This window comes from Fukomys damarensis, unplaced genomic scaffold, assembly GCF_012274545.1.
Source record: "Fukomys damarensis isolate Sample0158 unplaced genomic scaffold, DMR_v1.0_HiC HiC_scaffold_29, whole genome shotgun sequence".
Classification (NCBI taxonomy): domain Eukaryota; kingdom Metazoa; phylum Chordata; class Mammalia; order Rodentia; family Bathyergidae; genus Fukomys; species Fukomys damarensis.
This window is the reverse complement of record NW_022900941.1, coordinates 22,212,133-22,224,865: the sequence shown is the minus strand read 5'-3', so window position 1 is coordinate 22,224,865 and position 12,733 is coordinate 22,212,133. Positions and strand designations below refer to the sequence as shown.

The window sequence follows — 12,733 nt, the reverse complement described above, 5'->3', positions numbered from 1 at the left end:
ACATCTATATAAATGTATCTATATAAATATAAATATACATATTAGAATATTGGTTTCAACATAGGAAACACTTTGTTAAAAAATATGTAATATTAAAGCCACTCTCACAAGCAGCCATGAAATGATCAGAAGCTGGTGTAATTTGATTCTTTATCAGTCTGAAGATGAAAAAGAGAATGAGGATATAAATGTAAAAGGTCTTGTTGAAAAGAAGGGAAATGTTTACATAAATAAAAGATTGGCAGAATAATGACAGCGACAGCAGTCCTGACTTAGGCGCTGCAGTAACTGAGACCAGATCGGGCTGAATGAATAGAGAAAGACTTGCTACACGTTTGCCCTCGGTTCTATTTAAAATGCTCAGGCGCATGCTTCATAAACATTTCCCAGTGGATTGTGAAGGTAGAGCATACAAGGTGAAAGTGTAAGTAGGAAAAGGACAGTCACTAAGAGTGACCTGAAGTAGAGCATCTTTTAATTTTCTTTGGATTTGTGTTTGTTGCAGTCAAATGATTTTTTGAATAGTTTAGCAGTAATTTCCAAGTCCTTTGGGGGAGATATACAGAAGAAAGTACACGGACACTGGAAAAACCTTTGTTGAGGCCTTGGGAGAAAAATAACGGGTTCTGCTTCTGTCACAAATTTTAGAAAGTAAAAATTACTCCTCTATAGCATGATGGCTAATTAGGGAATTGAATTTGGAAAGCCCTAGCCTTGCCAAAATGAGACTGCAGAATGTGGTCTTTCTGGGTCCCGCAATGGCTGAGTAGGGCCTTCCTGGAGACCAGCCAGCCTGTTGCCCCCAGGGAACGGGTCAGGAGGGCCCAAGAAACTTGTCATGAGCGATTGCAAACACAGAAGATGTTTTCAGGTGGGATGTTGAGCAATTTAACTTTAGCAGCCCAGAGTGTCCCTATTTCATTCAAAAGTCAGGTTATTGCCTTCTTCATGATATGCTATCTGCCTCTTGGCGTATTTTCAAAGCAGAAAATACGAAATACACACATCTTTTGGGCCAGTAAAGGTCAAGGAAGCTCGGCACATCCATACCTAGCCTTAACTGTCCCAGGTAACAGGGTTTAGCTATTTTTTTGCCATGCAGTCACGCCATGGGGAAAATTAGGAATACAGTATATTATAGTTTTCTTTTCAAACTTAAACTCTAATTTGTGTTTTAATAGTACAAAAGGTATGGGTTAATAAAAATCCTGATTACATAGGATGTAGATAACCATAATATTGTTTATCTTTTGCAAAGACAGAAGAAAGGATTAAAAGGCTCCCCCCATAAAAACATGATAAATATTGGATAAAGTGATATGTTTAACCTGAAGTACATATTACACAATATATACATGTATTAAAATATCTATCACATTATGCCACTAATATACATACTTTTTATGCTTTTGTTGGTCAGTTAAAAGCAAATTTAATTTTAAAAACTGGCAATGTATACTATTCAGCAGCTATTATTTTGGAACTTTGATGTACTCATATTATTTTTCCTAGATTCAGAGATTTATTTTTGGTCTTTCATATAACTAATAAATTAGAACAACTAAAGAAATCAAACATAACTATGTGTTATTCCTTGTTAAGTACCTGATACTTCTATAAACATTTTTTTCTTTCTATTAAACTGCTTTCCCTAGGGTTTACTGCTTTAACAAATACCTCCAATTTTTATACCACTGTGTTACTCTGTTTATAACAGCAAAGGTTTATTTCTTTTTTTCCTCATTGAGTTTATTGGTACAGTTTAGGTATACAGTGCAGTTACATTCATTATTGGGATCTTGTACCTTTACATGACAGGTCTTGGTTCTCATTTTTTCCCCTTGTCCCTGCCCTCCCTTCACCCCCACCTCCCCTCCCTATTTACAAATACTTTATTTCCATTTTTTCCTTTTCTCATATTTTTTCTTTTCCCTTATTACCTTTCCCCTACCCTTCCCACTTTCCCTACAGCTTCAGCCCTTTTCTTCCTATTTCACATTGTCAATTATCTCATTAGGATCTTATGTATTTCCTCTTAATTGTCCACGTTTGAACAGGTGAATAAAATTACATCACTCAATCTTTAACCTATGACTTGATCCCACATTTACTTTATATTGTTCTCACTAGAGGAGTAGAGTCATTATTAACCTGTCACACTAGTTTAAAATAGAAAATAAATTTAAAATGCTTCATAATTTAGGAAGAAATCATATTTTCTTTTAACTAGGTTAGTGGCAGATGGAGTCTTCATTTTAAAAATGTAAAGAAACTTTATCTAAGCTCTGCTCCATGGGGAATCCAAATTAGGTATTATAGTTATATTGATACTGATGTAGCAAATATAATTCTATTTGATATTTATTTTACTAAATAATATTTAGAAACTTGAATTAAACTCATATAACATGTAAATGTTATGCATAGAATATCAATGTGATGAGAAAATATGAATTATTTTTGTTTTTAAAATGGTCAACTTGTTCTGCAAAGTTAAAAAGAAAAAAGAAAAAAGAACAGAGGGATGAAGGGAGAGAGGAAGGAAGGAAAGAAAGAAGGAAGAAAGGATAAGAGGTACTGAAAGAAAACCACAACTGTTTGAAAGGTAAAGATATGAAATAGAAAAGTTGAAGAGGAGAAAACAATGATAAAATGTAAGAGGCTAGATTTGAGCTCAAAGTGTGACAAGAGAAAGGTTCACTCCTCTTTATTATTAGAAAGGAGTGGGGCAAGTGGCAAGGTTAGGGGACAGGAAAGAAGGGAAAGAAAAAATGTGAGAAAGGAAAAACTGGAAACAAAATCTTTGTAAATAGGGAAGGGTGGAGGGGTGAAGGGAAGGCAGGGGAATGGGGAAAAAATAAGAACCAAGATACATCATGTACCCCAACAATGAATGTAACTGTACTGTACTAAAAAATACCAGTAAATTTAATTTAAAAAAAAAGAAAGGAAAAACCTGAAAAAGTGTGAATTGATCAAAGACCCTTTGTTAAATTGGGAATTTAGAGAAAGCTGGGCACACCTGTAATCCCAGCACTCAGGAGACTGAGGCAGGAGGATTGCTGTGAGTTCAAAACCAGCCTGGCTACATAATGAGTTCCAGGTCAGTCTCAAGTACATAGTGAGACCCGGTCTCAAAGAACAAAAACAAACAAACAAAAAAAGAGAACTTCAATTTCAACAGGCCTCCCTGATTACAAAAATTCATACATGATATATGGGTCACCTATACTGACACTTTAATTTTAAACAATTATTTCATTTAATTGACAGAATTAATATATATTTAGTTACATACTTGTTATTTTTCCATGTAAAAGTAGATTATCTATTGATGTATGCCCCAAACACTTTGAGAGCTAATGTTTTTGTAATTAAAAACTAACAGTTTCTCAGTTTGCTGCATTCTGAGATAAGAACTGAATGGCACATAATTTACATGATTAAATGAATAAATTTTTATAGGTCTATGGAAGAATTAATAAGGGCATTAATAAAATAAAAAGAATGTACTGTTTCTTCTATGTAAAATATTTTAAATAGTATATCAACATCACCTTCATAGAGAAATAACTAGCTGTGAGCATATCCCTGTGAGTGGTGTCGTGTACAGTTCAGAGAGCGGGAAATGGGATGTCCCTTAAGCATGTATGTGCATTCACGTGTGCAACAGTGTCTCCTCAGCACCTTTATTTATTCACTTAGTATCAAGAATATTGTTCATGTCTATATGCAGACTATGTACCATATACTGAGAAATGAAAGAAAACACAGATAATAGATCTGTACATTTAAGAAAATCACACTAAAATATTATTATAGGCAAATTCGTATTTAGATATTTATGAATGCATATACAAATACATGCAAGAATATATCTGTGACTGCAACTTGCTCAAATATATAGAGGCACTTGTGACTGACTGTAAATTTGCAAGTTTCTCTGTAATGTAAAACATACTTTGTAGTCCTTTAGATTTATTGAAGACGTTTGTCTCTACTTACTGCACCTTGAGTCTAATAAATGGAACCTAACACTTGGATTAGAAAAGAAATGGATGTTAATGGGAATATTTTGTCATAAGATTTTAGATGTTTCTGCCTGTAACATGTTCCTATAGATGTTAAATAAATCTGGTGCTTTGTTACTATGTAAGATGGACTAAATCTGGACTAGCAAATATTGCTTATTTTATTTAAGTCTATCTCATTTACATTTTTGATTGCTTGGGTTTTTAAAATTTTTGCTTTGAAGGAAAACATTTATTGGTACATTTTAGATATACATAATGATAATACTCATCATAGGGAATAGGCACCTTTATATAAGATACCCTATAGAGTATATAGCATGTTTTATTCTTAAATAAAAAAAAATATATAGTGTGAAAGCAAAAGTGCTGAATTTGGAGACAGGCTGAACAGTAGTAACTGGGAAATCTAGACTGACAAAATTGTTTGGTTCTACAAGGTTTTTATGTTCTACAAGGAGATTATGTGGGGATAAACAAGAAATGTTATAGATAGAATGCAGCTATGCTAAAGTAGCAGAAAAGAAATATTCATTTATATAATGGATTCATTTCCCAGTAGTATCAGCTGTAAATTTAAAAAGTGGTGAACTACACTATATCAGTACATAAGCCTTGTTTAGGAAGTTAATTGGATATTTTTAGAGAATTGGGGTTATATATTTCACTTAAGAAGACACTTCCATGTTTAAACCAATGTAATAACATCTCCTGATATCCCATCATTGACCCAAATTTGTACTTGTTCGACGTTTACTATAACATGTTGCAGGCAGAAACATATCTTGAGCAGTATAATAACTGCAGCTGGATGTGCCAGGTATCCCCATCATGGTTTCAGGTTTGATCACCTTACATTTTTTAAAGTTCAAAAAGTTATTATTAATGGTCTTTGTTTACTCTTGCTTTGTACTAAACAAGGCACATTGAGATGTCAAGGTAATTTCTCTGTCTGTGTGGCACTAAGCATTGATGCTTTCCCCACCTTGGAGTCTATGTTTTAATGCCAACTTCGGAATTGGCCATTTATCTTGGGAACTTTCCCCTAGCACTGGAGCATGCATTTTCCTTCCCAGTTTTAGCTATGGAATTGGAACCACTGTTTCTAATGCAAAAGCCTTTTTCTGTCTTCAGTTATATCCAACATATTACTTAATACTAATTTTAGGAGTATTCCTTTTTCTTTTTAGTCGATGCATGTAAAATACTCATTTGAATAGGTTTTATGTACTTATTGTAAAAATATCTTTCTGATCTTTAAATGAAAATCCTGCTTAATATTTACATGGTGAACAATTTTCATCACTAAATATGTCATTTCTCATATAAGCATTCTGTTATTATACTGCAATGACCATTTTTTATAAGCACGCAGCATGGAATTTCATATTTAAACGTCTTTCTCTTAACAAACTTAAATTTTCTTTATGTGTCACATTTGATAAACTATTTCATTTTTTCTTTTAAATTTCTCCATGCTTTTTACAGTGTCATTTTGTATAATCCACTTTATTGATGTTGTTTCTTTGATGGCCAACTCCTTAACTGAAAATATCTCATTAACTTTTACCTTACCTGAAATAAAGTTTATTGAACAAGCCATTACTATTTTAAGTTTGCCAAATTTTATTTTACTTTTTAGAAAGCAAGACCTGTATCACACCAAAGTTTCTTCCCTATTAAAATTAGGTTAATTTGACTAGTTTTTATAGTGGTAATTAACACTTAAAGACACAATTTCAGATTTCAAAAGAGGTATTATGATGCATTACTGTAGAGTTGAATCGCTTCTTGCATCAAACAGAAATTTAAGGTACTCACTCAAACATTTTTCAGAAAATCATGAGCCATAAAAATTCAAATTTGATGTCAAGAAGGTTATTAATATTCTTTAATGATGTGTCCCTCACTCTCACCACCACAGACAGATTATTGGGCATTACTGGTCACAAATCTGATCCAGTGTGGTAATTCCTCTAATTTCGCTACTCAAAAAATTTGTTGATTTGTATGTAGCCTCCTTATAAGTATTATTAATACTTTAAGTGGCCTGAACATTAAGAAATAAATAAAAAATATTTTTCCCTAGTGCTGCATTAAATTAGAAAGACAATGGTGCTATCATTAACATATGATAAACAAAATTATATTTTATTTCCACTACTCACTACTTGTATTATTTGGGCAAAGTGTTTGAATGTGTTCTTCATTTTTACACTGGGTGCCTTTCTATTCATATGGTTATTGAATGAGTATATTATTATATGAAAGTTCAGAAAATATTAATTGAACTTCATGCAAAATTATAGGTGAAAGTGAAACATGTTCTAAAAATAGCAAATCCTTATGTATACAGGAAATAATTTTATCTAAAGATGTTATGAGGTAACAGATGAAAATGTTTCTAAAACAAAATTAAACATTTGAATAAATACCTAAATATTTCTCCCCAAACGCAAGGAACATTTTTATGCTTCACAGTGCTGCTGTACATGAAGGAGAAGGCTTAAGAAAAGGTGCTGGAATTACGCAGACAATAAAGCTTCCATCAGGAGTATCATGGGAACGCAGTCATGTTCTCAACATCAAAGGAGTAAAATTTGCAGAATTAAAAAAATACATTCCAAGTGATTTATTTTTTCTAGTTGTTTTTCACTGTATGAAAATACTTTTGTGTAAATCTGATTACACATAATATGCAATCGATTTTTATTTAGTATTTCTTGTTAAATAAGACCTGGGCGCACTGAACCATGCATGACACTTCGCTCCAGTTTGCCAAAGATTACTTCACTCCTTTTTGCCAATGTTTTTTCCAATGTGGAGAAAGAAAAGGATATATTAATAGATTTTTCTTTCCAAGGGCTTCTATCATCATAGTTACCAGGGCAGTCATACATAGGAGGCAAAATTCAATTTCAAAAGAGTCTCGCAACCTTTAAATTTGATGAGAAGAGGAAGAAGGTATTAATCTCATTATTGTATTTAAAATCCTCCCAATGTGAGAGATGCTAGATTACATTTCTGCAAAAAATGACAGCATCAGTTTGTATAAATTGATCATTGATAATGTGAAAGACAGTATCTAAAGAAATTAACACATATTCAATATTTTATATCTAATTTGAATTACCTTTGTAATAATTACAGGATTCAAAACTATCATTATTTTGGACAGCTTAATTATGGGTCTTACATTTGTGCCATTAAATGTAATAAATTCCATTTTAAAGATTATATTTTATTATCATGTGTGCTAAATAACTTTTTCATATTTTAAAGTGTGTGTCGTGCTTTCTCACAGTACTGCTCACTATTCTCTTAGCACTGGATGTTTCCTTTGGGCACAGAAAATGATAATTGAAATAGATAAATTGCAGCTATAGAATAATTACATAAACTGTAAAGGACATGACAGATTAGCTAACCAAGTATTTCATATGGTGATATTCAGATAAAAATTAATTTTTAAAATAACTAAAATATATCACTCGGTTTTCCGTACTCTATAAACAAGTTCTACTTAGGTTATTTAATTTTTTGTGCAATTGTGTAGCATAAATTTTATTATTCTCACGAGAATACTTGAAATAAAAATGACATCTGAGGGAGTATAATACGTAATTCCATTGTTGTTTGAAGTGTGATTGTGAATTATTTACATACTATTTACCTAGGTAAGATGCAAAATTTGGTCACCAGCCCAACATGCTGTGTGAATTTACTCTTTTTCCTTTTTGGTACTGGGGATAGACATTGGGGTCCTTGTGCTTGCGAGGCAGATGGCAGAGCCATTGAGCTAAATCCCCACTGTGAATTTACCCTTACCTGAACCCACAACTTGAATTTTAAGAAATTTCAGTTCAGTGATAATTTTTCTAATCTAGGACAAAAATAAATATCATAAAATATTCTTTAAGACTATTTTGTAATTCAGTTATAAAACATCTACAGCATAATTTTAAAATGAATTCTACAAAGGCTTTGGTGATGTTGAGGAGAAAAAAAGATTGCCTGGGAATAGTATGCAAAGCTAACTTGAGGCTGGGTGTGGTGGCACATGCCTATAATCCCAGCATTGGGGAGGCTGAGGGAGGAGGATCGCCGTGAGTTCGAGACCAGCCTGGGCTACACAGTGAGTTCCAGGTCAGTCTCAACTACTTAGTGAGACCCTGTCTCAAAAAAAAAAAAAAAAAAAAAAAAAGCTTAATTGAAAAGAGTTGATACTGGATAAATAGTGGATTATAATAGTATAGATTTAAAGATGACAAGAGCATGGACTGAGAATTCTGCTTGAGGAACAATGAAGACAAAGACAGAGAGAGAGGAAGAGAGGAGACGGGAAAAGACAAAAATCAGTCAGGACCATTATACAAATACTTCATTGAAGATTTGAACAAGAAATTTTGATGATTTGCACACATTGCTTTTGTTAAATATTCTGCCATTAATGGCTTTGAGCATTGTAGTCTACTGTGAATATGAAAATTTATGAACTTTTATAAAGATGATAAAAATACTTGGTCTTAAATCAACCACTGGAAGAAAAACTTATGAAGCAGCAAATACCTTAAGTTATAATTTTTAAGGTCAGCAGTAGGGATAATGATTTCTATTTGATTTAATACCTCTAAACTGATTATTTTTTAAGGCAAATGCAAGACAGTGGAACGTATTTTGTCACTGGCCATAAAATATTATTTTGTAAGTAGTAGAAGAAGTATTGCAAGATTATCATTAGTTGATTAAGATGTACAGCAGTTGAACTGGGGATGGTGCTGTAATCCCAGCACTCAGGAGGCTGAGGCAGGAGGATTGCTGTGAGTTCGAGACCAGCCTGGGCTACATAGTGAGTTCCAGGTCAGTCTCAACTGCATAGTGAGACCCTGTCTCAAAAACAAACAAACAACCAAAAAAATGTGTAGCAGTTAAAATTAATTACTTCTATAGTTCAGACATTTAGAGCTATTTTCAGTATGTAGTAATTAAAATATTCCCTGAGGATTAGGAATTCAATATGATTGCACACTTTAGGAGAAGAGGATTATGACCACTGGCAGATGACTTCTTTCATGTGTCTCAAGAGCTGGGTTACAAGACATGGATAAATTGAGAAATTATACCACATTGCTACACAGTACTATCTGCTTTACTTAAATCAGAATCACACTATCCTTATCTTCTTTGCTGTGGGTAGCTCAAAAGGCATGTTTTTCATAATGCCCTAAAATATTTAAAATATGTGATACTTGCATCAAAATCTAATTTGATCAAATTAGATTTTTCACGTAGTGCTCCAGTTCCATCCACTTTCTCACACTGCAGCATTTCAGTGTAATGATGTGTCCTACAGGTTTCCCTCTCTTGTGGCACTGTAAAATATATCTCAGGCCATTACTTTTATCTGAGATGGTTACCAGTGTACTGTTTTAAATGAGGTAAGGAAAGCACGTTTTGATATTATAAGTAACAATGTAATCACACCCGTTTAGCTTTGCATACATCAGCTATATCAATAAATTACTGAGAAATCATTATTAATTTTTCATTAGAGCGTACAAGACATTCTGGGTGGGCAATTACAAAGATTTGACAGATGTCAAGCTGCACTAAATAAAAAGAATTTTATATCATCAGAATCACTACAAGAACATGTTCTCAAAGTATTCCTATGCATTTTATTTTGAACTGTACTGAAGATCATGTCAGATAATGGAGTCTCTGAAGACTTGTAGCATTTTTTTCTAGATGGTTCATTTGCAAAAAACACAAGTGAGGATAAAAATATTTCTAAAAGTAAAATTTTTTCCTAGTTATGTGAAAATGTACTCTTCTTTCTATTATCTTACTTCAGTAATATGGACAGAGTCATAGATTTTGATTTAAAATTTATTCATCTGTTTTAATTATTTACTTATACTATTGTTTCTCATAAATGTGCAAAAACTGCATAACATGTAAGGCTTTTATAAATAATGAGTTAAAAATTTGGCAAATGCATGGCTGATGACCTGAATCATAATATAAATAACTATTAATTTTAATTTTAATCATTCTCCATATTCATAGCTTTATAATTTATCATTATTAATCAAATAACTATACTTGAGTAGTAACATTATTGTCAATTATACTGAAGTTATTATATGCTTTTATGAAACAGACTTCTGTGTTAATGACTTGAGTTTGTCAGTATGATAATTTTATGGTATTTGCCCATGTTTCAAGAGAGCCAATCCTGCCTTTATAAAAAACACAAATAATGCACATTGTATTTTCAAAGCCTAGTTCAGAAAATAACTTCAGCTCTCTGAATTGGCTCAAGCAGAATTGACAGAAACCTTGAAATTGCAGTTATTTAGTTTGGTCCACTGTGCCCAAAGAGATCCACTCAGAATAGTTCTGAAAGCTATTCCTTTATTGTTTACAAGTAATCTTGATATGGTAATATTTGACAGTCATTTTAAATAAGAACTGAGGCCAATTAAATTGTTTCTCTGTGGATTTTCTTTGTCAGATTCACAGAACCATCTGTGATAGCCAATGACATTGTTTAAGCACAGCTATAATTGCTCCAACATTTTGATTCAGTCACCTAATGATATGGTTATGATTTATTTCCAAAGGATAGATTTTAATCATATCTATTATTTGTGTCTTCTATTAGATTTTTCATAATAATGTCCTCATGTCTATGAAAAGAAAACAACTCCCAATAAAAACTTGGGTACATTTTCTTGATTTCAAGTTAATAGACATGATTTGAAAAGGAAGGCTCTATATTTCTAAATCTCTGAGTAAGAGAATGCCCATTGCTCAAACCATGACAAAATTGACTATTTGCTAGTTAGTAGCTAATTCCACTTTCAACTTTGAATCATCAGAAAAACAAAACATGGAAAATTAATCCATGAAGAATTTGCTTAATATGCAAACTCAACATGCAAAGCTTTTTCTAAGTTGTTGCTTATAAACTTTATTAATTCTGAAATTGATTTCCAATTCTTAACCACAATTTTAATATTGGTATTAGATGTGCCACTTTAAGTGGGACTCAGAACAAAGAAATGGCTATAAACCTAAACTAAAAAGTATTCGAACAAGCAATGTCCAATTGAAGTTACCCTCAACATACTGACAATACACAGGAAATTAGCAGGATTAGCTACTGAATAGTCATGAATCTGTGATGACTGTCTTATTTATATTTATTTAAATTTCCTACATTAGACTCCTGGGTTTTGTTATCCACTAACTTGTGTTATTATTGTTTGGATCTTTCCAGATGCTCTACCAACTGGTCGGGCACACAATGTGAGAGGCCAGCCCCAAAGAGCAGCAAGTCTGACCATATCAGTACAAGTAAGTTCCTCAGGATAATAACTTGTGTGGTCTACGTAGCAGAGAATCATTTTTTTTTCTGTTTATGTCAGTACTGAGTCTTACTAAATATTCACAGAATCATGGGAGAGATCATATTTCATTTGCATGTTTTTGAAAAATGAGAGTTGTTTTCTGATGTGGTGGCAAGAGTAAGCAGTTATGTATTCTTTTACAGAGTAAAAGTTCATCTTATCTAGGGCAGTTTTCAGAGTACAGCTACAAAATAAACAGCCTTTATTAGGGAATGGCCATCAGCCCACAAAGGATCACAGTAGATGTGAAAATACTACAGAAAGAAAAATAATCCAATTTTTTCATTAAATTATAGTGTCTTATTTTAAGGCTATAGCTAATCAAATTCCACAGATCTCTACTTCCCAAAACAAATAAATGAACCCCATTCCCACCTGTATTATTCCTCACTTTTCTAAGCTGCCAAACTCTTCTCTTGAGTTCATCCTATCTCTCTACCTAATAAAGCATTCTCTTGACTCTTTAAAAAAAATGCATTTCAATGTGGTTTTGAAAAATCTAACTTGACAGGATGGTTTAAATAAGATGAAATTATATTATCATGCAATTCTTAATAAGAGTAAAATGACTTTTTTATGTTTAAAACACTGATTTTGAATTGTATTAAAATATGTATCAACTTTTTATAATACCTGTTTTGTGCCGATGTAGTCTTAGAAAAGGCTAATCTCCACTGACAACTTTAGATAATGTTATGAACTTTAAAACATAAATGTCTGGGATTGGAGATTTAGCTCAGTGTTTCCACTCCCTGCCCCGTAGGCACAAAGACTGGAGTTCGATCCCCAGTACCAAAAACAAACAAACAAAAAAAAACTGTCTGCCTTAAAGTTTTGTCATTCACACATTTTCATTTTTAGTCCATGAGTGGAGATATTTTTAAGATTTTATAATAGGCATCAGGTTAATATATACATTATTTTATGTATTTTTTATTTTTTGGTACTGGGGATTGAACTCAGGACCTCGAGCTCACGAGGCAGGCAGCAGAACCACTGAGCTATATCCCTGGCCCTAATACATACATTCTTTAGGAGTAAAAATATCTTTGACTAACAAATATTTTCATAAGTTTCCACATCTCTATCAAGTGTAGACATATCGTAATGACAAATGAAAAATGTAGAACCTTAGAATTTTTGTAAAAGGAAAGACACTAATGTATGATTTTTGTATCTAGAAGCAAGCTCCAGTGTTTCATGCTCTATTTATTTGTTGTCCATATTGGCAAATAGTTCCTGTCTAATAATTTGAAATTTTCTAAACAATGCTGTCCAATTTGACAA

The 12,733-nt window shown here is 32.5% G+C and overlaps 1 protein-coding gene across 1 annotated transcript in view; it reads left to right on the top strand.

Annotated features, from left to right (window-relative positions):
- The window catches only part of Lrp1b (LDL receptor related protein 1B), a 1,779,190-nt gene that overhangs the window by 1,748,383 nt on the left and 18,074 nt on the right, over nt 1-12,733 (top strand). Inside the window, exon 87 of the mRNA XM_033757153.1 lies at nt 11,317-11,393. Coding sequence (XP_033613044.1) covers nt 11,317-11,393 — 77 coding nt within the window. The remainder of the gene's footprint in view (nt 1-11,316; nt 11,394-12,733) is intronic.